The sequence below is a fragment of the Paramisgurnus dabryanus genome, chromosome 15, assembly GCF_030506205.2.
Source record: "Paramisgurnus dabryanus chromosome 15, PD_genome_1.1, whole genome shotgun sequence".
NCBI lineage: Eukaryota > Metazoa > Chordata > Actinopteri > Cypriniformes > Cobitidae > Paramisgurnus > Paramisgurnus dabryanus.
In genome coordinates, this window is record NC_133351.1 from 3,727,032 (window position 1) to 3,753,763 (window position 26,732).

A 26,732-nucleotide genomic window follows, 5' to 3' on the forward strand; every position below is an offset into this window, starting at 1 on the left:
GCCTGGCATTTACAGTTCACAAAGTGAGGTGATCAGAATCCACCGTTTCAAAAGTATAGCCACAAAACAATATTGTACATCAAATTATTTCAGCCTCCTTCAAAAGTGATTCCACTTCATAAACGGTGATTGACTTAAAGGGACCATTTAACATGTCCGCCCAAAAAAAAATCAATTCATACTCCGCACGCCAAACAGACGGGGGCAGTATACCTCCAGAAAAGTGAGTTGGTCTATTTTAATTTAGCAGCTGCAAATTCAGCAGCATATATCAAGTTTGATTTACATTGGCAACTAAGTTATCATTAGTCACAAAAAAACATTCTGTCTCATTAAAATTGCAATGTTTTCCGCTACGTTTCGTGCGTCCATTTGGTGTTCATTATAATCGAAGACATTTCAAGCTTCTTAGCTAATGTTACATTTTAGCATCAGCTTGGTAGATAACGGGTGAAAACCGGATCGGATCCGTGGGTAGAGCTAACTATTAAACGTTAACAGCTAAGGATGCGCAATAATTTGCATGCGATAGTCATTGCGCTTCTCGTCAGTGAAGCCGGTTTATTGATTAAAAGTGAATCGCCATCAGCTGCTTTCAGATGGAGCCACATTTACTGCACAAAGCCGTAGTTCATGTACAAGCTGAGCATAGGTTATGGCAATGCCTATTATAAGTGAACTTCTAGCGAAATACTAACAGCATCTTACTTACCAATCGAAAAGAAAAGTTGTCATTTCGGAGTCGAACCTCATTTCTTTCATGTTCATTAGTTGTCTCCAGCGATGAAAAGCAGTGCCAGTATTTACTCTGGTTCGGTTACTTTATTTATCATATTTTATTTGTGATTCCGAGCGCGTTGTTCCCTGCAGCAAATGTTTGTGGTAGTGGTAAATGTCTCTTGCTTTAGCCATTCTTCCCTGAACTGAAATACGTCCGAAACCCCTATTGCAAGGCAGGAAGGCATCAAGGCATGTCCGAATCCATGGCTGTCCGAATTGCATTTCTCTGAGCTGCATTCATAAATCTTAAATCAACAAGTCAGCTGCCTTAGTTTTCGGACGCAGCGGTACTAGTAGAGGGCTGTACTCCCACTTATTCGTGTATTGCAGTTTGGCTGGCGGTTATGTGCGTGGCCCGCATACCGCCTCCCATGGTCGAAACTGGTATTACAACACCAGTCGGGCTGTAGCTAGTAATTTAGCATGCTAATTCAGATTGATATTTCTGCAGCACTATACCTTGTCATTTTTTTAATGACATCTTTGCCCTTATTTCTTCTCATTCTTTTGATGCGTGTAACTAATTTTTAAAAATCTTTTACCTCAATTATTACAAATGGCACCTTTAACCTTAATAAAATTGTAAGATGCACCAATATATATATCGGCCACTATCCAACATCGGCTGATTGTTTAAAGAGCCCCTATTTTCCATTTTATTATATTACATTTCTTTTGGTGTGTAAATGTGTTATTAAAGCAATAAACCTCAAGAAGCAGTGGGTTACCAGTGCATTTTATAACAGCTAAGGGGCGTTGTTAGGCACGACGCAAAGCGACCCCCTTAGCTGTTATAAAATGCACTGTAACCCCACTGCTTCGAGGGGTTTATTGCGTTTATAAAACGGTTACTTCATATGCATAACGTTAGCGGGATTTTATAAAATAAAACACAAATAAGTTGTAATTATATTAGTACAAATATTACTCTTCCACCAAACAAAGTAGTTCCTCAGAATCAAGTGTGACTGAAACAGAGCGCAGTTCTCAACCAACAGAGATGCAGCAAAGACACAATGAAAATATGATTTAAGACTGTGATGTTTATTTTATAAATCACCATTCATCTAATTTATACATTAACATTTATATCATGCATTTGTTGAAGTGATGATCAAATATGCTTGGAAGCATGCTGAACTCTTTCCCTGTCAGCGTTTTTTTTTTTTTTAAGTTGCCACCCAGTTTTAGTTTAATGCCTTGCAGAAAAATTATCTTCTTTAAATAAACATAAAATATCAAATGAAAGAACAGACCATCCACTTTCAAACAAAAACAAACAAAACAACGTTTCATCCTACCTTCATTTGTTCTCTTATCACCTCTCAAATTTTTAGCTAAAAGCGGAGATAATTCCATTTTTGTGAAGAACTTATGTAAGCGATCAGATTCAAAGCCATCAAAACGTACACGCTGTGTTTCAGTGTTGAGTGAATGCGTCAGTGTTTAAGTTGAGTAAGATCGCCACCCAGTGGATAATAGCGGACGTATGAACTTGAGTTATAAACTCCTCAGACAACGTTTTCTCTTTATCAACGAGATGACTCAACAATATTTATTGACATTTATCTGGATATCGCCATTAATTGTGCAATTGTAGACAAATTAAAAATATGATTAAAGACTGTGGTGTTTATTTTCATAAATCATTACGCAGCAACAGTGGCGCAGTGATACTTCTGTAATGCGGTCTGAACCGTGGGTTTACCGGGGTATGTTATCACGGCTTAGAACGCGTATCAACCAATCAGAATGAAGAACCAAAACTGCCTGTTTTATAATGCATGTTATACAATGGGGCTGTTGAATGTTTTATTCTGATTGGCTGAGAAATGTTCCATGGTTGATGATTATTTTTCTGTAAACCGCACAACTAACTTGTTAAATATCCAAAAATAGACACCAGAGCAATGTTTTTGGTAACTGTGGTATAAGCGGTTGTGCCACATTATCACCCTGGGTGTGCATTCTTTTCATGTTTGATTTGATTTGATTTAATTTAATTGTATCAACCACAATGTCTTACACATAACCACAAAAGACATCAAATACAATCGAGGATAAAAGACTTATTTCCATTGTGGTCCTCAGGACAAGACACATAAACAATAACATAACATAAAAACATTTCTCATTTATAAATAGAATGTAAAACTATAACTTCTATTACGCAGCCCTATCTAGTAACCAAGCCTTGATGCTTCTTTTAAAAGTGTTCGAACTAGGAATAACTAGTGATGCACCGATGTATCGGCCGCCGATATTTATTGGCCGATTTTTGATGAATTTGAAACCATCGGCATATCAGCAATAGCACGAGAAAGGCCGATACCGATTGTTTATTAATTAACTGCATAAAGAAATCCATTATATGTAAAAAATGAGTTAATGTTGTTAATAAAAGAAATGCTGAATAGCAAAAACCACCTTTGAAGGTTGTCATGCTGTCTTATTATATTTGTTTTAGCTTAATTTGTGCCTCTCTTAATACGTTGGTCAGTTGAATGTTAATTAGATCAAATCCATGTTCAGTAAAAATAATTTGATGCAGAAATAAAAACCTTGTTTTGGCTAAAAAAGAAACTAGAGAATATATTGACTCTTAATTTACTTTATGCAAACGATTGCTGGATTACACTGTGTCATGTGTACAGTATAGTAGGGCTGCACATTTTTATATATTTGCCAACGACTTTCATTATTATCGATTAGTTGGTCTGTGACATTTTCGGCAGAGTTCTGAATTGGGCTACTTTTAAACTGTATCTGCAGGTCATTAATAGTCATTAATTTTAGTTTCGAACCTAGTAATATTTATGTTTTATCAGATTAGTCGATTAATCAGAAAAAATAATCGACCAATTAATCGATTATGAAAATAATCGTTAGTTGCCGCCCTACAGTCTAGCACTTCATACTGTGCTTCAGAACGACTGGTGTGAATTTTATCTTGGTGTTTTCTTCATAAATCATTTAGAGATGCTGGTAAGACTCTCCTCCTGTAAGTGTCTGCAGTGGGTTTTGAGTGGTTGAGTGTGTTTTTCTGATGGCATTAGTGAAATGGATTAATGGTGTTCAGCCTGCAGACGCTTCACACCAGGAATCAGCCAGTTGGTTCATGAATAAACGTGAACATCTCTGTTCTTCCTCAAAGTAATGTAGTACAGATTATAAAACTGTCCATGGGCCTCATTTATAAAGGGTGCATACGCACAGATTTGATCGCAAAAATGTGTCTTTGACATTGAAAACTGCTTAGCGCCATGTCAGGGTCTGAGCAGACATACATATTCTTGCTGCTCGAAAAGAATTTAAACGTTGACGCTCTTTTATATGTCGATAACATTAATTGGGCACGTTTAAAGGTAGGGATGCACCGATAGGATTTTTTGGGGCCGATACCGATTTAAACAGACAACTTCTGGCCGATACCGATACCGATATTAAACACTTGTATACAATACTATACAGTTGGTCTATTTGCTAGTTTATTTCTGCATCAAATTATTTTTACTGAACACGGATTGGATCTAATTAACATTCAACTGACCAACATAATAAGGGAGGCACAAATTAAGCTAAAACAAATATAATAAGACAGCATGACAACTTTCAAAGGTGGTTTTTGCTATTCAGCATTTATTTTATTAACAACATTAACTCGTTTTTTACATATAATGGATTTCTTTATGCAGTTAATTAATAAACAATCGTTATCGGCCTTTCTCGTGCTATTGCCGATATGCCGATGGTTTCAAATTCATCAAAAATCGGCCGATAAATATCGGCGGCCGATACATCGGTGCATCACTATTTAAAGGCGGAGATCTGAAACTGTTCAGCTGTGCACAAGTTCAAAATGATTTGCGATTTATAGATTTTACGTTTGAAAGAAAAAGGTAAGCATGTTTTCTGTGCGTTGTTCGTTCTATGAATCATATGTGCGCGTTTTTGATAAATAATCGTAAAATCAAATGTAGGGTGGTTTCTATGCAGCATTTTTTAAATGAGCTGCTTTTATAGTCCATGGGTTCACACCAGCCACATTCAAGGCTTCAAATTCGCAAACATTTTGAGTTTTGCGTGAAATTCTTGTCCTTGAGACACTCACGTGAAAATTTCCGTCATGGGAGGGGCTTCTGTGACTCCACTCGCTTCTTGTAATCACATCACTACTAGAGCAAGCTCCTGATTGGTTAATGCATTTTTCCGCCAAAGTTCACATTTTTCAACTCGTGCGTTTCCTGCAGCAACACTCAATTCGCACAAACTAGACGTGCGAATGAGGCGTAATCGCACCTACCGCGCCACGCTAAACGCCTCATTCGCACCGCGAGACCTCCAGATGCGCGTCAACGCATCTTCACATTGACTTAACATTGAAATCACTCGCTCTTGACGCCTCTACCGTGGCTGGTCTGAATGCAGCATTATAGTTCTTAGATTATCATTTATTGCACAGTGAGTATTTTTTTAGTTAACAAGTGCAGTATTATTCTTTGCATATTTACATCTTACCATGCTTACCACTGCATCCAACTACACCTCTTCTGCTAATACCTTGCAGTTATATACATACAGTGTTACTTAATGTTTACTACTTATATACTTTTTACTTGCCATTGCACTGATACTTATACACACAATAGTACTTAAATGTTCAATGTTGTATGTTTACTAGCCAATCACAACCTGGCAACTTTATTCATTACTTGCTCAATGTTACACAGTTTATATTCAAGCCAGCATTATACATGGTTGTCATTGTTTGTGTTTGTTTGCAGGATTTTAAACAGCACGGTGTTTGAGAGCTGGGAGATTGTTGGGTTGTTTCCGTCGTGGTGGGTGTTTAATCTGCTGTTGGTGATGCTGCAGGCCATGCACATCTTCTGGTCGTATCTTATAGTGCGCATTGCCTGCAGGGCCATCTCCAGAGGAAAGGTAGGAGAAACTTTATTAACTGTTTTAGCATATGCAAAAAAATGTGTTCTTGTAGGTCATGAGTTCAATTCCCAGAGCAAACAAAATACTGATGAAATTAACCTTGAATTTGATGTATGTCGCTTTTAATAAAATGTTTTTTAGCATGGTTATAACTAATGGGTACTTACTTGCTAATTCTTCCTTTTGTGTTTTTTTTCCTCATTTTTTTCTTTATTGCTGCTGTCCAAGGCAGGGAAATGGAATCCTTTACATGTAAGTTCAACTAAATACAAAATATGAATGTCTGAATAATTTACCTTTCTAATAATAAAATATGGCTCATGTTACTGCTTTGAATAAACTAAAAGATGTTTGCGACAATGACATTAGTGCCCTGGAAAAAATAATACAAAATCTAATGGTATGCATTAAAAATTCAATTATGAATAATCACCCGTTTACCATAAAAACAATTACAAATTCCTTTATGTAGTATGTTTTGGGCTTTATTTGAATGGCGTTTAATTGGTTCCCATTCATTGGTCAACAATCCACCAATTTAACCCAACACATTACCAGTAAAGACCAAGGGCAAACCTTCCGGTCTCTCTTGTGAATCCAACAAGGAAGTTACTTAAACTGTAATTCATCGACTGGCCACTAGAGACAGGATCCAAAGGGAGTCAATAGATCCCTAATGTTAAAATGCCCAATTTTACAGCAGAAAAAATATGTTTACAGCCTAATACAAAAAGTGGTTTTGGTCAATATAGCTAATTTTGCCCTTTCAATTTAATAAAAAAAGGTTCAAATAATTTACTCACCCCCATGTTATCCAAGATGTTTATATCTTACTTTCTTCAGTCAAAAATAGTTTAGTCTAAAGTTTTTTTAAAGAAAATAATGTGTTTTAATGTGTGGCGTGCCAGCGTGACCTTACGTAATACGTAATCACGTCGAAAGGTCATGCATGACGGTGCTAAACTACCGCTCCAGTGTTTACAAGTGTGGAGAAAAAAAAACGTTTCACCGTTTAGACGTTGTTGTATGTGAAATGCTACTAATTGACGTCTTTGTGTCAGTTTATTGTTAAAAATGGTCCGCAAGTGTGCGTTTTTACATGTGTAACGCTTGACCTTTCGACGTAATATTTAAGGTCGCGCTGGCGCGTCACATGGCTAGTGCAAGATAAGAAGTTGTGGTTTAAAAGTACTTTTTCAGCAAAAATTATGATTATTCTGCTAGATTGTTTAGAGCCCTTGCTTTGAAACTTTTAACTGTTGAGGTCCACTAAAGTCCACTATATGGAGAAAAATCCTATAATTATATTATTTCTTCTTGGGATAACAAAGAAAGACATAAACATTTTGGATGACATGGGGGTGAATACATTATCTGGATTTCTTATGAAATTGGAGTAATCCTTTAATGTCAACTGTAAGGGGGTGAAATGCAACTTATTCATTTAAATTATATTAAGTCTTAAAGTTCTGCATAATAAAGGGGCGTGGCCACATGAGTGACGTGGATTGCCGCTGCTATAACTTCTGTTAAGCTAGTTGGAGGGGTTTCAGCATCCATGCACCACCTCTTTGCTCATTTTGGTAATCTGGGAGTGACACGTGGTGACGCCCTGCCAAGATGGCGACAGGTAGCTCCGCCCACTTTGGGCTTCAAAAATGCTCTGCAGAAACACTACGTCCATGTTTTATACAGTCAATGGTAAAGACCCACAGATGCACTGCAAAAAATGACTTAAGTTAGTATTTTTGTCTTGTTTTAAGCACAATTATCAAAAAATTCTAAGATCAAGATGCATTTTCTTGATGAGCAAAGTAACTTAAGAAAATAAGTCTAGTTTTAAGACAAAAAAATATCAAATTTAAGTGAATTTGTGGATTAAACAAGCAAAAATTTGCCAATGGGGTATGCAAAAATTCTTGAAGTTTTTTGCTTGTTTTATCCACAAATTCACTTAAATTCGATACATAGAATTATTTTCTTAGGTTTTTTTGCTCATCAAGAAAAAACATCTTGATTTAAGAATTTTTAGATATTTGTACTGGAAACAAACAAAAATACTTACTAAGAAAGTAATTTTTTGCAGCATGTGGCCCTTGTACTTTCCATTAAATCCAATACCGATCCCATTGTAACCATTGAATCCATTAGAATTTTTGTGAAGGTTTTCAAAATCTTCATTTGAACATTGGTTTGCTCCATGAGTCGCATCTGAATTAAGTCTTTAATAGTATTTTGCTGTACTCCCGTTCAATTTGGCCAACCTTCACATTGATCCGCTACGATGTGTTGAGGTTAATTAGAGAAAATCGTTGTGAAATGCCATCATTTGTCTTGTCACCCTTCTTCAGTTCATAGTCGGTGGGTGTGAGAGATCGCCAACAAAAGAGAGAGATTATAGCCAAAACCGCTGAAATAAATGACATCCTGTACAGACATCAGCTACTGTGGGACTCTGCCCAAAATAGTCCAGATAAAAGTGTTATCTGTTTTGATCTTTCTCTCAGGTGTCAAAGGATGACCGCAGTGATATCGAGAGCAGCTCAGATGAAGACGAGGTTCCGCCCCGTTCTCAGAAACATCACACTAATGGGACAAACGGGGCCCACGGCACCAACGGCTACCTGTCCCCGTCCCCATGCCCGGATGAACACTAACCGCCGTGGACATTTCACTGGGTCCCACCCACAAGATGGTACCTGCCTATCTGCTTTGTGTCAAAACATATATGAACATTGCCGATCTAGTACTGGAAATTCTCAATAATGTGAATGCGGTTTTGTTTAAGTCGGTTGCTTTTCATCATCCCCCCGAATGTTTTGGCTTTTCTGGTTTGCTTTAGTTTCAGTGGTTGGCACCTTTTAGATTCAATGCAACTTTTCTCTTTCAGCAGCTGAACGAAAACGCCGTCCTTTCTTACATAATCGCGTGACTCGCGTGACGTGAGCATGCTGCAGTTCTTGTGTTTTCTGCCATCATGGGAACAGTAGTTTTCTTAGATTCCTGTCTTTCGTATTTATTTATTTTTATATCTATAATAAGTTGTCGTTTTCTGTGTTTTGTCATTCTTCAACATACAGTACACACATCCCGTTTACACCAACAGGTCAGTGGTGCTTGATGCCAAAACTAAACCATGCATCATGTTTCCACCTAAAAGTTATTTAACCTGCCCGATTAAGCCAAGACGCACAAACTTTACACAAATGCTGTTGCATTCGGCTTTTGTTTCGATCACACGGTCACAAGTACAGTACACAGTGCAGCACTGATCTCACGGGAGTTTGCGCGTAAAATGTACGATTATTTGGAAGTGCCCATCTGCCCCTAAAAATGTAAACTCGTAGGAAAACGTATTCATACAAATTCGCCCTTTATACAAATTGCCATGAGGTTTTGTTGTATGGTTCTGGCACGGGTGCACGGATCGCCGGAACGTGTTGGTGTAAAAGGGTAACAGTGTTTTGAAAACGCATAGCAAGTCATTTAAGAGATTTTTCTTAAGAGTTGTTCAAGTCAATCATTCATATGAATCAGTCTAAACATATAATAATGATTTATCACGAAGTGCTGGCATTCCAGACCAAACATATTTTTACAAGTACATTGATCATGGGAAGTCCGCATCAGAAAGAGATAAGAGAAGTGTTTTATTAAGTAATAAATGAAGTCTTAAAGAATCTGCTGCTGTTTAAAGAAAAGCAACTCAGCAACATTTTCCTGGAAAGTATTCAGGTGGGATTTTACTTGAGAGACCTGTGAAGTTAAGCTGGTTATCAGACGTGTATTTGTGATGCTATGGAAGTGTTCTGATGTCACAACGTTTTTTTTTTTGTCGTGATGATTTTGTCATATTTCTTAATAAATATTGTGCATCTTTAATAGGCCATCATCATGAATACGTTTATTTTTCTTAAACTTTACATTGCAGTAACAAGGTACATGAGATTATCAATTATCAATCAGTTATTGAAGGTACAACTATCAAGTTTTTAATAACAAGAATATTGAACAAGCACTTTGTTGAATAAGCTGCAAACACTGGTATGTTATTATCATGACAATGTTTTTTTTTGTGTGATTTTATTTTATTATTTAAGTTTAGATTGTGAAGAGAATCCACAGTTCTCCTTCATTTGTTTGATTATCATTCAGTGATGTTTGTGTTGGAAAGGTGGAGAAACGCTACAGCCAATTAGCCGTCGTCTTATTTGCACTCAGACAGGTTGCTGTGTTGTGTGGTTTACATTTGATGTCAAAAAAAGGCAAAGAATAAAACTGAATTCTGCCTTTGCTGCAAACCCGATTATCAGCAGATCTAATGAATAATGTTGCCATGTATTTTAAATAAACACAAATGAAAACATCTATGTGTGGGTTTATTCTTTGAGCGTATATTGAATTTATGATTTATTGTACATTTAAGGGAAATAGTCTGCTATAAGTCTCTTTTAAACAGCCACACTCTTAAAAACACTTTCAGAAAAAGGTACAAGAAGGTACAAAAGTTGTCACTGTGGCAGTGCCTTTTTAAAAAGTATTTTTTATATTTCATATTTGTACCTCAATGGTGCATAGGACCTTTTTAAAAGTAAAACTTTTGTACCATGTATTATTATTTTTTTTTTATTTTTTTTTTTTGAGTGGATAAAACAATTCCAGCATTAAGGATGTGACATTTGCAGGCAAAACTTGAAATATAATTTCTCAGAGAATGCATTTATTACCAATATATTGTACCATCTGTTTATATTTTCCTAAACCCCTGTTGATGGAGTCCAGACTCAGAAAAATATCAGTCTATTCTTATTTTAGATGAGGTAAACACGCATGCATTATGAACATTTTTGGGAGACAACATACTTTGTAGGAATTCTGTGAATTAAAATGTACCAGAAGAAATAATACCCAACAAATGGAGAAGGGACGGCTTTTCAAAGAACATTTCATTTTTGTATGCGCTAGTGATGCACCGATGTATCGGCCGCCGATATTTATCGGCCGATTTTTGATGAATTTGAAACCATCGGCAATAGCATGAGAAAAACAATCGGTATCGGCCTATTAATTAACTGCATAAAGAAATCCATTATATGTAAAAAAAAAAAAACGAGTTAATGTTGTTGATAAAATAAATGCTGAATAGCAAAAACCACCTTTGAAGGTTGTCATGCTGTCTTATTATATTTGTTTAAGCTTAATTTGTGCCTCTCTTATTATGTTGGTCAGTTGAATGTTAATTAGATCAAATCCATGTTCAGTAAAAATAATTTGATGCAGAAATAAACTAGCTAATAGACCAGCTTTATAGTATTGTATACAAGTATTTAATATCGGTATCGGCATCGGTATCGGCCAGAAGTTGTCTGTTTAAATCGGTATCGGCCCAAAAAATCCTATCGGTGCATAGTATGCGCAAATTCTTCGTTATGCATTTACATTTTACATTAAAGGTTCATTGTGTAAATGTTAGGATGACCTCTTGACAGAAATGCAATATAATATAGAGAACTATATTATCAGTGGTGTATAAAGACCTTACATAATGAACTCTATTGTTTTTATTACCTTAGAATGAGACGTTTTTATCTCAATACACCACGGGTCTCCTTACCGTTCACACCAGCCGCGTTTGAGGCGTCAAAATCGCGTATACCGCGTCTAGTTTGTAAGGCACTTTGAAGGCATCACTGCTTTAACACGTGTAGCCTTTTGCAACACTTATTTAATAAAAAAAAAAATGTTTAAAAAATGCATGTTTTCAAAGTCACGGAGTAATTGTGTTAAATAATTGTGATTATGATTGTTCCCAAAATAATCGATCGAGATTCACAGTTCACAGTTTGCAAAACTGTGGGGATGGATTGCAAAAGCGTGCACACGGTTTATGAATTTGTGGGTACGGATTGCAAAAGCTAAGTGTCCAGTTTATCAATCTGTGAGCACTATTTGTCAAACTAGGGGAACAGTTTAACCCTTGTGTTGTGATCGATTTTTGTGACGATTTTGATGGAGCGGGTCAAATTGACCCTAATTGGATTCAATGCAATTTCCTGAACATCACAAACAAGAAGAAATTACTGTAGTTATGAACAGGATCATTTTAGTATGTAGTCTTTATCGGTACTGAAAATAGTTACCAAAAGCTCACTTTTCCCAGGGTAGTAAAACACAACACAATAAATGTATTTGTCTATGCAGTTGCCTTGGGAAAAAATAATATGGGTCAAATTGATCCGCGATCATCAAAATTGTAATCATAATGTGTGTTAAAAAACACATCAGTGTATCCTAACTTTGCATGTTTCTTCTTGGCCCTAAATGAGAAAAAGTTACAAAATGTCTGGAAAAAAAGATAACAAGTAGTATTTAATATACAATGTCAATAAAAATTATAGCTCACTTTTACCATCTATGTCTAGAAAAGTCTTTTTCAGTACACAAAAGAGTGAGGAAAAGCATTTTTACCCCATTTCAGGGTAGTAAAACACCAATATAGCAACAAACACTGAAAACATATATTTAATTTGGGTCTGTACAGTTGCAAAAAAATGTGGGTCAAATTGACCCGCGAACATCAAAATCGTTACAAAATTATTTGCGTACACTTCAAAACATATTAGAGAATCCTAACTTTGCATGCATGTTCACGGATATAAATGAGAAAAAGTCACAAAATTTCAGGAATAAAATCACATAAACTGAGGGGAAAAATTACAAACCCGTGATCACGGATTGGATATGCAGGTCTTGTTTTCTTTTCTCCAAGGGGTGACCTCCTGGGCTCTGTACTCGAAATATTTATTTGTACAAAAAAGTTATTCTTTGAGCAACCGAAAGTGTTAAGAAACCCTTTGTAGTTTCAGTGTGCAACACTACTGTTATGCTGCAAATCAAGTGTCTTTCTATCATTGATATGCAATCATAATATACATTGTAATATGATCAAGTGATTTACCTAAGAGTCAAACTTGAAATAACGTAGCAAACTTTAAGGTAAATATAAGCGATCTGAACATGTGCTGACATTCATGCAGGTGTATACAGTAGGTATTGTCTGGCACACACAGGTGATTTCCACGTGCATTCTTCAGGAAATAAAAGGGGTCAAAGTTTGAACAGCAAAGTTAAAGTTCGACAAGAGGCAAAATGAAGGACCCGCTGAGTGGCTGTACAGTGAGTCGATACATGTTTCCTCTAGAAAATCTTTTTTATTTTATTGAGAAATTGTATTTTTGTTTATGAACATGAATGTATATGGTCGATAGATGGGATGCGCTGTGTTCATTAACTGAGAATCTTTAAAACCTTCTAAACAGAAGAGAAATGAGCATTGCCAAGTTTGTCAAGACAGACTGACGTTAGCTTGACACGGCTTTATCTGAATGTATTTATCATTTGAAAAGCTTTAAAGACTGTGAGAAAGATGCGTTTATTGTTGCACAATGTGTTACAGTACAATCTGCTGTACCAGGACCTGAAGAGACTCTCAAAGAATGGAGAGTATTTCTGCAAAGAGCTCTTGACTGTTTTTCAACAAAGGTAACGTTTAGCTTTGAACTTCTTAAACTTTTGTGAATAAAGTTCCCTCAACTTTCAAACTCACTGAAGATTGAAAGAAAAGACAAAAATGTACTTTAAAAAGTAAAGAATATAAAACTTCAGTGGTTACTCTTTTACTTGCTGTCAGACCCAAGCAGTATAAAGTAAATAATCATGCCAAATTCTTTCACTGGTGTACATTACATTATGACCGTCATAAAACAACATTTTTGGCATGCAGACCATTTTATATGGCAAAATTTTCTTTCTTTGAATTTAGATCTGATTTGGAGATAAATTATTCTAAAGGACTTCAGAAAATTGCAAACAAACTCCTTAGAGTCTCCAAAGAAATGTGTGACAAGTGAGTGACCACGCAAGACATTTATCATGTAGGCCTACCTACTGTTTACATCACGATATGTTCAGTTTATCTTAGATAACAAAGTGCACTGTACGTCTATTTGTTGTTGTTTTTTATTAAAAGCTCCACATATCAAGCCTGGTCCTTTATATCAGATGAGATGTTCACCTCTGCAGATGCCCACCGGTATGAAGAGTCTTTGTTTTTTTATTGATGTAGGTTGGTGTGCATTCATATTCAGTGTTGGGGTAATGCATTATACGGAGCCCCTAAGGGGACATGGAGCAAAAATTTAATAAATTTTAGTTCCGCGTGCGCAAATGAAACTATCGCATTTAGTTTCGCATGCGCATGTGAAACTTTCACGTGCGCACACGATAGTTCACATTAGGTGCTCGGTATTAAAATTAAATAAAGTTTAGTATCACGTGCGCAAGCGAAACTAAACTTTATTTAATTTTAATACCGAGCCCCTAAGGTGACATTGGAGTAAAAAAAATCAAAAGTTTAGTTCCAATACGCAATAGTTTCACATGTGCGCAGTTTAGTAAGCATGCGAAACTTAGTTTAGTAAGCACGCAAATTTATTGCGTGCGCATGTGAAAGCAAAGGTTTCACGTGCGCACGCGAAACTAAACTTTATTAAATTTTGGTCTATGTCCCATTAGGGGCTCTGTGGCATTACAAGTAACCATTATAACGTAATAATATTACTTTTCTGAAGTAACGAGTAAAGTAACGCATTACTTTATAAATGTACACACTAATATTTGAGTTACTTTTTTAAAAAAGTAATGCGAGTTACTTTTCAGTTTAATTAATTAAATTTGAAATAAAATAATGGACTGAATTAAAACTGAACATATTAACGTAGAATTACGCATTCTGCGCACCTGAGCGGGAACAGTTTGAGTCAGAAACGAAGATGGCAGGCCAGAGCTTGACATTTTTGCGATCATAAAAAACACCTGCAAGGCCTGAAAGAGATCAAGCCTCAGCCAAGTAAGAAAAAGTTATGCAAAAGTAACTTAAAAGTAATGTAAGCATAACTTTCCATGAAAAGTAACTAAGTAACGCAATTAGTTACTTTTTTGGGGAGTAACTAAATATCGCAATGCATTACTTTTAAAAGTAACTTTCCCCAACATTCTTTCAGAATACTCGGAAATTCTCTCAACCAAGATGCTATTCAAGAAATTCGTCAAATCTTAGATGAACACACCAAAAGAAAAAGACCGGTACGTCACTCACATTTTAGTGATATTATGCAAAATCCACTTTTGCACATAAATGTATGTTGGCAGTGTATGAACACAACCACCCTAAAAAAGAAAAAAATGTGATGTCACACTGATAAAACCCTGCCCACAGCAACTGACTGACAGTCCTGCATTACCATAGTTTCTGCCCTCAGTCTGTCATATCTCAATAGTGAAATAGTATTGTCTCAGACAGTTTTTACAGGAAAAAAAAACAATTTTAACTGAAAAAACTCGCTGTCCATTTTGGCAAGAGAGTGAGGAGCTGTAGCTTATTTGCATTTAAAGGTACACATGCTATAATTAATGATCTATGGGGTATTTTGATCTGAAATTTCACAGATACATTCCTGGCACACCTGAGACTTATATTACATCTTGTAAAAACGTAATAATAAACTTTGTATGTCCACAGCTGGACAACACCATTGAAAAATCAGGAAAACTTGTTCTCACAAACTGGAATGAGCAGATCAAGGTGAGAAAATATTGCCATGAAAACATAACAAGGTTAACATGATTAATATAAACAAGTTTTGCTGAGATATCATCTGTAATAACTTTCCTAACGGTGTTTGCTTTTATTTGCATACGTCTCTAAGGGGCTGTTTACAGAAAGTGTCTGCAGTATTATTTTATTCCAGTGTTTGGTAATAGTTTGTATACATATGCGTCAGACCGAGGTCTTTGCCCGTTGTGTCATTATTCATAACCATAGTGTTTTATAGACTGTTTCAGCAGTAACAACATAAACAAACGGCTTTTGTGTAAAACTAAAACACGTAACTTCTGGTAAACTTTGCTAAGACTCAATAACAACAAAGTCCTTTTAGAGTAATTTATTTCTGATACCCAGCTAAATAAACAACAAGTAGATTACCTTAGTTCAAATCATAGCTAAAGCATATAAAAAATGAAACTGAGCTGTAAATGTGTACTATATAATGCATACAATGTTAACTAAAAACCGGTTGCCAAACCTCACTTCACATATACTGTAGTGGTGATCCATGATCCATCGGACAAAAAAAATTTTAAATATATTTTTAAATATAATTTTAAAAATGTTTAAAAATATACAAACATTGGCCAAAAATATATGTAATGAAATATATTTTAAAATAGGTTTACAAAAAAAATTCTCCATTTTGTTTTTGCCATTTTTGTATATTTTAGAATATATTTTAAAATTAAATATATTTTAAAGCATTTATATTTACAATGCTTTGGAAGAAAAACTTTGTACGTTACAAACCTGTAAACAACTTTGCATCTAACTGTTTGTGTTTGAAAAGATTAAAATTAAATATAACTACAAAAATTTACTTCTACCTTTATGTCATACTTATAAGTTTTATACAAACTTTTATATTTTGGCCAAGAAAAATTATTTTTGCCCTATGGGTTGTAAAATTTAAATGTATTTGTTGCCCATAAAATACATTTTGAAATGTATGTTAATATATAAAGAAAAATTAAAAAATATATTTAATTAAGCTTTACTTTCTACAAAATGTACCGGTATTTAGCATATATTTAAACCATGTTTTTGGCCAAAAAATATTTTTTTTGCTTTATAGGATTGAGCTAAAATAATTTTTTTTAACCGTTTTAAAATGTTTTTGAATAAAATACTGTATCGTGATAATGATACATGTGACCCTGGACCACAAAACCAGTCACAAGGGTCAGTTTTTGAAATTGAGATTGATACATAATCTGAAAGTTTGATTATTTTTTAGGATAGAACAATATTTGACCGGGATACAACTATATGAAAATCTGGATTCTGCAGGTGCAAACAAATTTAAATATTGAGAAAATCACCTTTAAAGTTTTCCAAATGAAGTCCTTAGCAACACATATAACTAATGATAATTTTTAAAATATTTACAGAAAAAAAGTACAAAATATCTTCATGGGACATGATCTTTACTTAAAGGCAGATGCGTGATTTTTGAAAAACACTTTGGAAAGGGGAGTCGGGCCGACTACCAAGACACAATTGTAGCCAATCAGCAGTAAGGGGCGTGTCTACTAACCAACATCGTTGCCTAGGTTGCGTATGTGTGGGGCGGGTCTATCAAAAGAAGGTCCAGATTCTATTGGGGTAGGGGCGTGTTTGTTTAGGTGATTTCAAAGGTCAACATTGGCATTCAGAGATCATGCACCCTGCCTTTAATATCATTTTGACCCTTACAATATATTGTTGGCTATTGCTACAAATATACTCGTGCTACTTAAGAATGGTTTTATGGTCCAGGGTCACGTAAGAATCCCCGAATCTCAATCCCTCATTTAACTTCCCTGAATCTAATTCTACTGTATCTAATCCAGAACTTTTTGCAGTCTAATTGTTTTGTGATGCCAGCAGGTACGAATCAAACAGAAATTGTGCTTGTTTCCACAGCTGAAAAAGAAGCTGATCGGGTTAACAAGAGAACACGAGGCGCTCTTTGACTTTGTGGAAAAAAATAAGCAAATCTGTACTGAGAAAGAGAAACAGAAGGTTGTGTGGTCTTTTTGATTTAGACAAAAGCCATCATCATTAAAGTTGTGATGAACTATTACAGTATACAGAGGAATTAATGCAGTTTGTTATATCTACATGTAGATGTTCAACAGATTAACCAAGTCAGCTGAGCTTCAGGCCAAAGTTGATGAAGAATATTTCAATATCAATATGGACGGTCACCACATCCGACTGAAGCTGGAGAACACCTTAAAAAATTGCTTCCAGGTTTATAGTTTTTCATAAACACATATAAGCTTTATCCAGCAAGCAATAGCCGTCATTTCACTGTCTAGGTTAACTATAGTTCTGATATAGTCCAGCTATGAGTAACCCACTTCTAGCCCAAATATACTTGAATGTTTTTGCCTAAATAACTTGTGAGATGTCTAATATTCCATCATGCACTGCAAAAAATGATTTAAGAAAAAATCTTTGTCTTGTTTTCAGTAAAAAATATCTAAAAATTCTTAAATTAAGATGCTTTTTCTTGATGAGCAAAACGACCCAAGAAAATAAGTCTAGTTTTTAGACCAAAAATATCAAATTTAAGTGATTTTGTGCATAAAACAAGCAAAAAAATCTGCTAATGGGGTAAGCAAAAAATCTAAACAATTTTTCTTTAATACTAAATTCAAGAAATATTCTAGATTTTTTTTTCTCACCACACTGGCAGATTTTTTTGCTTGTTTTATGCACAAAATCACTTAAATTTGATGTTTTTGGTCTAAATACTAGACTTATTTTCTTGGGTCATTTTGCTCATCAAGAAAAAGCATCTTAATTTAAGAATTTTTTTACTGAAAACAAGACAAAAATACTAAGATTTTTTTTTCTTGAAAATCATTTTTTGCAGTGTTTAAGTCAACATTGATTAAAGGGGGTTTGGTTTCATTTATTTATTTTATTTCATATTTTCATTTGGGCTATGGTTAGACGTCATGGCTGTGTTTGGACGGCTGCTACGTCTTTTATCTCGTCAATTAAAAAAAAAAAACATTTGAAATAAAAAATAGAATTTTTTTTCTCACCACATTGGCAGATTTTTTTGCTCGTTTATGCACAAAATCACTTAAATTTGATATTTTTGGTCTAAAAACTAGACTTATTTTCTTGGGTCGTTTTGCTCATCAAGAAAAAGCATCTTAATTTAAGAATTTTTAAATATTTTACTGAAAACAAGACAAAAATTCTAAGAATTTTTTTTCTTGAAAATCATTTTTTTGCAGTGTGTGTATGTTTTGATAATTGTTCAGAATCTGATCTCTAACAAAATTCCTTCAGAAAAATGCAATTACTTTTAAAGAAAAATACCCATATTTAAAAGATTATAACCAGAGAAAAAATATTGATAGGATGAAAGGTTTTCTTTCCCGTTTTGTTTGTCTGTTTGTTTATTTGAAAGCAAAGGATCTGTTCTTTCATTTGATATATTTGTATGTTTATATATTTTTACAAAAAAAAATTCTTGGAAGGCTTTTTGTGAAACTTTTGTGAAAATCACAAAAACTGCTGGTGGGCAACATTTCAAAAAATGGCTGGCAGGGAATGAGTTAAATGCAAAATTGCTTGCTGGGTATCCTCTGTAAAGCCACCAAGTTAATATCCACTTTGACTAAATTTCAGATTGTTCAGGAACTGGAGAAGCAAAGAATAGAGACACTATCCAATACTCTGAATAAATACAGTCTCTATATGAATGCATATTCACAGACCGTCTTTCATGTGAGTATCACGACTCCTTAACCACTAAAATAAAACAATCTTACAATCGTTTGCCCACACTGTACTTTACAACACATTTTATCATCTTACTGTATGAACTGAAACACTAACAAATAGTATTTTATTGTGCAAATGATTGTTCAGAAATAGCAATCATGATTTGAGCATATAGTGAAGTGAATGAATGTTTGTGATGAATGTCTTTGGTGATAGAGTCATGAACAGATTGAGCAGGCGGTCAGGAGAGTTGACATAGAGACGGACATCCAGTCACTGCTCGAGAACGCCAGCGGGACAGTCGACGAAAACAAGGCCGAATTTCTGATGGCTGACTACTTTGTGAGGCTTTCAGTGAAATGAATGTTTGATTGAAATGCTTTACAATACACATATTTCCTGTAAAGTTCAAATGAGTTTGTGTGCTTGTGTAGGAGGAGGAAGGGAAAACAATCATGTCAAAGGACAGAAGAAAAGATGCCATTAGGACTAAACTTCACCGACTAGACGACAACATCACAAAAACCAAAAGTGACAGAGAAGGTCAGAATCTTGTAGATATTGAATTTTGAAGTTTGTCTTGCACTCACCCTCATTTCATTTGAAAATGTATTTGTGACCCTGGACCACAAAACCAGTCATAAATCACACAGGTATATTTGTAGCAATAGCAAACAATGCATTGTATTGGTCAAAATTATTGATTTTTTTATGCAAAAAATCATTAAGATATTAAGTAAAGATCATGTTGCATCAAGATATTTTGTAAATTTCCTACTGTAAATTAAAAAAAAAATCTTTATCATTAGTAATATGTGTTGCTAATGACTTCATTTGGACAACTTTAAAGGGGATTTTCTCAATATTTGGATTTTTTTGCAACCTCACATTCCAGATTTTTTATTAAGTAGTTGTATATTGGCAAAAATATCATAATGTCCTATCATAACGTATTTATTCGGCTTTCAGGTGACGTAAAAATGTCAATTTAAGAAACAATTACCCTTATGACTGTGGTACAGGGTCACATTTTCTTTGTTTCATGAAACACAAAATGATTGGTAGGTTTATTAAAACACAACTACAGATTAAAACACGATCACAGATCAAGATTTGAGCGCTTCAAGGAGTATTATCGGGGGAACAACTTGAATTAAGGTCTTTCTCCTTCAAAGCTTGAAATCATGTTGTGTATATTTGCAAAAGATTAGCTGTATAAGCAACTTCTAGCTAAACTACAAGCCTGTAGTTGTTTTAGTTGCATATAAACAAATACTTTAGACTAATTCTTTATGTAGGGTTTCATCAAAGAAAGCTGGTTTGTGTTTTCTGCATAAAGATCTCATTTTAAAGGGGACATACGGTATCATGAAAATCTGACTTTTTCCCAGTAACTTGCATGTGAAAAATTAGGTCATTGAAATGTAGCTTCCCTTGTGATGTCAGAAGGGGATCTTATTATAATTATACCGCCCCTTAATCGGCACTGTCCAACCACGGAACTGCTATTTAGTGCAGAGATCTGCTCATTTGCATTTTAAAGGACACAACCAAAAACGATTTTTGCTCACACCTACAAAGTGGTGATTTTAACATGTTATAATAAATTATCTGTGGGGTATTTTGATATGAAATTTCACATGCATACTCTGGAGACACCAAAGATTTATTTGACACATTAAATGTCCCCTTTAAGTCCCTGTCTGTTTTGATCAAACTGTACAGTAGTGGACAAAATCAATATCTGGATTGGAAATGTGTACGATATTTGCTTTAAATGCTGAAAATATGATGTGCATTCAAACTTAAGGTTCTTTTAGATCAAATCATTTGACAAAAAATGCAAACCACAGTGTATTAGGAAATCTGTTGATATATATATACAGAATAACAAAAGAATCACAGGTATTACAGCATACACTTACAATTTTATCCGATTTTAATATTTGTTTTGTTGTAATATTTTGTAGTAATCGGGCCCTATTTTAACGATCTAAGCGCATTGTCTAAAGCGCATGGCGCACGGTCTAAATGGGCGTGTCTGATGCCACTTTTGCTAATTTAACGACGGAAAAAATGGTTTGTGCGCCGAGGGCACGGTCGAAAAGGATTGAAAAACTAAGTGGAGGAAGAAGACCACCAGTTTCAGAATAATGTTAAATAATTGTGTTGCTTTCAATTTTATTGAATTTAAATTTTTTGGATTTAACCCTTTAAAAGATGTTTTCTTTCAGTCATAGAAGTACAAATTGCAGGCTTTTAATTAATAAATCCGTAGGGTAGCATTTAAAAAACATTTAAAATAGACGCATTTGTTCAAAGCAAAGCATTTATTTACTTACCAGGCTACAGGTGAAGCAGCTCTTTGTGCCTTCTAAAGTCTCTTAATCGGTCCTCATTTATGTTCAAGAGACTCAATAATGATCTTTTACATTCAATCCTTTAATCTTTATTTAAAAGCGTTTTTGTGCTGCTGCACATTCATGTATGTGATAAGCAAACCCGCGTTGTCGTCCCGTTTAAAGACGCATATTACTAATGCGCTCTTTAAATAACAAAAAACATATTGCGCCATTGACTTTAGACCAGGTTTTTGTTGGTCAATGGCGTAGTCTATTTTAGTTGCCTCAAAATAGCAACACGCCAACAATGCGCCTGAACACACCTCGTTTTCAGACCAGAACCCCCATGGGGGCAAAAATGGGCCCAAATGCATTTGCTATTTTAACAAACAATTATAATTGCGCAGAGTTAAAACTAGCAAAAGACACTTGCATCACGCATTGCGCCGGGTGTATGATGGAGCCCAAAGTCTTTATAAACTTTGTGCATGTGTTGTAATTTTGTAAAGCCTTTTTATATTCGACACGAAGCTGAGCGTTACTGCTCCTGTATAGTTCAGTGGTACAGCATTGCGTTAAAAGTGCGAAAAGTTATGGATCTCAACCCATAACACACATACTTATAAAAATGTATATCTTGTTATGCACTTTGGATGTGCATCTGCCAAATATGTAAATGTATTGTAAGCTTTATCTTATACTCCATACACACCGATGCAACACGTATAAAATATTAATGCATCTTTATTCAAATATTTGAATAAAGAGCGAATATTCCAATTGTTTGAAGTTAGACATCACTTTTGACCACTAGGATATAACACTGACATGTTAATGTGTTATTTCAGGTTTAGAGAAAATGGTGAAAGTTTATACCGAACAACCAAACTTCTCAAATCAAAAGAATTTGGAAGAAACGGAACAGTTGCTTGATGAGGTAATGAGATGAATGCAGTGCAATATACTTTACTGTTGAACATTAGACATCCATGTAAGGTCTTTAATGAATAAGTGATTGCACTTCTTTATAGGCCATACTCAAACTAGATCTTCTGGAGGCCACACACAGTAAGCTGAGCTTCTGTCTGGCCGAGTTGGAGGGTAAACCGAAATCTCGACATCGGTTTAGTGAAAGTATTACTAAATGGAAAGATAAGGTGAGTTTGTGACCTTCTGTGGATGTACTGTTTATACTTCAATGTGCCTGCATAAACCAGGTTTAGTTTAATAACTGAACTTTGCATGCATTTGTAACTCAAATGTGGTCTATGTGCCATTTTTTCCCAGGACTGTGAACACAGCGTCGTTCAGCTTTCTCGCCCGGTGAGAATCAAAAAGACTCCATTCAGATCACGTCAGTTTATGAGGAGCTCAATGTTTAAGGGATCTGCAAAAAGCGTGGCCACCAAGGAGAACCTAAGTGAAGAACCAAATGATGTCAAACAGAACACGAATGGCGAGCTGAGCAGTGCAGTGAATGGAACCATGATCTCGTCTGAATCCTCAGAGGGTAAAGCTCATCCTAAAAAATGTTGCCCTTCTGTTTAATCAGCACCATATAAACACATCTAATATAATAAATACTGCAAATGTGTCTATACCAGTGGTCTCCAACATGGTGCCCGCATGGAGTCAGATTGCCAAAGCACATTCTATTAATAGACTTGATTTTAATTTATTTATTTCATATTTTTATATTAGCCTGCCGTCTTTTATATATGGTAACATTTTAAACAATATTAAAACATATCAACAAGTAAATAAAAAAGTAAAAAAAGTAAAAAGTTTGGAGTAGATTACATAAAAAACAGGGTTCCCACACCTTAGTTAACTTCAATGACCTTTCAAGGACAACACCCGCAAATTCAAGGACTAAATGTGGGGATACATTTCAAGTGAAGGCAAGGTAACATCGTGTTATATTTTAAGATTCATTGTTACAGTTCCCTTTCGAGGGAACTCGCGCTGCGTCACTGCGGTGACACTTTTGGGACGCCTCCAGGGGTAAGGGCGTCTGAATGTGTATATCAAATTCAACCAATGGTGAGGCTTAACGACAAAGACAGGAGCCGTTTCTCAAAACCAAGTACGCCGAACTCGGACTTGTGTCCTTCGTAGTTCGAACTTGCAAGTTCAGACTCGGAAGAACGAACTCCTGACGCGAAGTTTCCCAGAATGCATTTCGCTGTCATAAGTCCACACAAGTCTCCTCTGATGCATCCTCGATAAAATGGGCGGATCAAGAACACATCCGGGGATTTTATGTGAACTTGGGCTTGATGCGAACTTTGAATTGGAACAGTACTTGGGCCGCGACTGATGACGTTTCACATGTCCACAAGAACACAAGTACAGACAAGAACGCATATTGAGAAACGGCTAGGGTGATGCGGGAGCCAGGAAGTATATCGCTATCTGAAATATTGCCCAAGATGGCGTTACAGGGACGCATGAAGTATGGCAAGGGAGACGCAGCGTCTCATTCCCACCTCAGGAAACAACAGTTACATACGTAACCCGAGACGTTTTAATGTGTCAAACACAACTATGCAAAAAAGCATTTTGGTATGAATCAACATTCACATACAGAAGATATAAGCATTTAAAGTGAACAGTTTAGCACGTGTGCTTAAAAAAAAGTTAAAAACGTTTTATGATATTATCCTACACTACACAGGAAATTATATGGATTTTTTCCCCAGAAAACTTGCATTAAATAGATTCAAGCACTATCAATGACCTGTATCTATGTATGTATATTTTCAAAAACTTCCCAGGGCCTTAAATTTTCTCCCAGATTCACAAACTTTCAAGGATTTCAAGGACCTGTGGGAACCCTGAAAAAAGTAGCCCTCGAGATTCCCACCATAAATTAAAAAACATTAGTAATGTGTGTTGCTAAGGACTTCATTTGGACATTTTCATAGGCGATTAACAATATTTATATTTTTTTGCACCAAATATTGTCCTATTCTAACAAATTTTAGTATCTCAGAGGTGCATATTGGTGCAAAATGTATACATATCTGTACCTAAAATGTTTTTAATCCCAGCTATCAGTTACTAAGAGTTGCTGACATGTTTCAAAATGCTGTTATGTTTTAGGTAATAAGACAGTGATTAAAATAATATAAGGTCGGATTTGGTGACTTACACACCCAACCCAAAAAACATAAGATGAAGAAATTTACTTCAATGCCTCCAAAACACTTTTGTTCAATATCTTAACCAAAACACATCAAAACTTTTTACAAATTCACAGGAGATCTTCTGACAGTAAGAGAAAAAGACAGAAAGCACAGATTGCTCAGCCCTATAGAAATACGTAAAGTAGCCGTGTTATAATTAACCCCGCGTTAGTTTGTGCCCCGCTCACCCTTACTGCCTCCGTGACAGCTTGGCATCATTTTATTCCTACAGTGATGGGATAAAACTGCAGATTACCACGGCCTGCAAATAATACGTTTGTCTGAACAGTATATAAAGCCTACAAAGTTTATCTTTATTATATGTACCATTTTAGGTGGATTGTAATTGAAATCGAAGAGGTATACTAGAACGGATTATACTACTATGATAGTTTGATTTGGAAAAAACATCCCCTGAAATAATAACATGCCGATGCTATTAAGGGTTTGTACAATAAAAAAATAAAATAATAATAATATACTGTTCTGCCTGCGGATATTTAGATTACATACTACGGAGCAGCACAAACAAACCTCTGAATCTTACAAATATTTAATGCCACTAATTTGGTAAATCCAGTAATAAATTCTTACTCAAAAGCACTTTGTGTAATACTCATCCATAAACAGGTTATTATATCAATGCTTTTTGTTAATCAGGTGCAGAATTCAGCTCTATAGGCAAATGCAAGGCTTTATACAGCTTTACATCAGAACGAGAGGATGAGCTAAACATAAATGAAGGTAACATTAATGTCTAATATCAGAACCTTTAGAAAGCAGCGGTTATTGACTTTTGCACTGATTCTGGCAGGAGATGTACTTGAGCTTTTCCAGAAAGATGAAACGGGCTGGTGGTTTGGGGAGCTGAATGGACAGAGAGGACATTTCCCTTCTACTTATGTTGAAGAACTTCCTGTTTTCATTGAAACAAAGTCATCAGAGGCTTAACTCCAAATGAGCGCAAGAAGAACCAGATGTCCTGTTCAGATCTACACAATCATGATTCATTAATACTGTAGGGTTCAACTCCTCATTCACACATTTTAATCAATTATTTTCTTAGTTTTGATTATCAGATAACATTTTGAATTCCATTGATTTTAAAAATCATTCATTTTAATAAACCGACTCACGTGAACACATGCATCAAAGCCTGGTTTCGAGAGAGTTAAAATGCATGTTTGAGCTGTCTAATCTGAAAACAACTTGCACTGACTTATCTTAAAACATAATCACTAACATTGTTTTATCTAAGTTAAATTTATAAAAGCTTATTAAATATCCTAATTTATCTAAGGTCTAATCCTGACTAAAGTCTTGTCTCTGAAACCAAGCCTGTATATTTTAATTAATATATATTATATTGAACTGTAACACATGGTTGCATTTGTTAGCATTAGTAAATGCATTAGTTAACATGAACAATATAATTTTACATATAGTTTAATATAGTTATACATTTTTGTTAATGTTAGTTTTGTGTCAATGTCATTGTTCAGGTTTGTTTACTTCATTCATTAATATTAGGGTTACAATTTTTGATTTTATAAATGCATTATTTAAGGCTGAAATTGACATTAATATTAATAAATAGGCATGGGCCGGTTACCGGTGTCAAGGTATACCGAGGTTTCAAAACCACAAAAGTTTTCTGTGATACTGTTTTCAAGGTATGAACTGTGAAATTCATGTTTACATTTCAATTACATCTTTTTGAAAGAATATTATAATTTATAGGCTTTATTTTTATCTGGCATAAACATTGTATGTTGCTTAAAATTAGGGATGCACATTTTGGGTAATTTTCCCATTGCAGTTATTGATGCTAATATTGCGATGTGCGGTTATAATAAATGGTATCATGAGTCAACTTGATGGGTTTTAAGGAAAATGCACACACAGTTTAGTGATAATGCTAAAATACGTATTTGTAAAACTAGAAATGTTTTCCACATGAAATTGCCACGTGATGTAGCAACTTTAATTTTGCAAATCTTGCACAATACCTCTCTCTGCTCAGTGTCACTAATCCTAAATCCAAAATACTGCCATACAACAGACGTAGTTTTTTTTTAG

At 35.1% G+C, this 26,732-nt stretch overlaps 2 protein-coding genes across 3 annotated transcripts in view; both read left to right on the forward strand.

Moving 5' to 3' along the window:
* Positions 1 to 10,090, forward strand: part of cers6 (ceramide synthase 6) — a 50,854-nt gene extending 40,764 nt beyond the window's left edge. The window contains exons 9-12 of one of the 2 annotated variants that reach the window (XM_065252320.1): positions 5,565 to 5,721; positions 5,953 to 5,976; positions 8,232 to 8,419; positions 8,615 to 10,090. In XM_065252320.1, coding sequence (XP_065108392.1) covers positions 5,565 to 5,721; positions 5,953 to 5,976; positions 8,232 to 8,381 — 331 coding nt within the window. In that variant the 3' untranslated portion in view covers positions 8,382 to 8,419; positions 8,615 to 10,090. Of the gene's footprint in view, positions 1 to 5,564; positions 5,722 to 5,952; positions 5,977 to 8,231 lie in introns of both variants that reach the window. The other variant, XM_065252319.1, reaches the window with a different exon arrangement.
* A 3,052-nt stretch (positions 10,091 to 13,142) lies between these two features.
* nostrin (nitric oxide synthase trafficking) lies at positions 13,143 to 26,638 on the forward strand. Its single transcript, XM_065251408.2, has 15 exons — positions 13,143 to 13,266; positions 13,547 to 13,630; positions 13,754 to 13,816; positions 14,787 to 14,868; positions 15,305 to 15,367; positions 17,300 to 17,398; positions 17,504 to 17,629; positions 19,028 to 19,126; positions 19,340 to 19,465; positions 19,558 to 19,666; positions 22,314 to 22,402; positions 22,497 to 22,622; positions 22,753 to 22,975; positions 25,314 to 25,397; positions 25,468 to 26,638. The coding sequence occupies exons 1-15, from the start codon at positions 13,151 to 13,153 to the stop codon at positions 25,602 to 25,604; spliced, it is 1,626 nt and encodes a 541-aa protein (XP_065107480.1). The 5' UTR covers positions 13,143 to 13,150; the 3' UTR covers positions 25,605 to 26,638.
* The last annotated feature ends 94 nt before the right edge of the window (positions 26,639 to 26,732 follow it).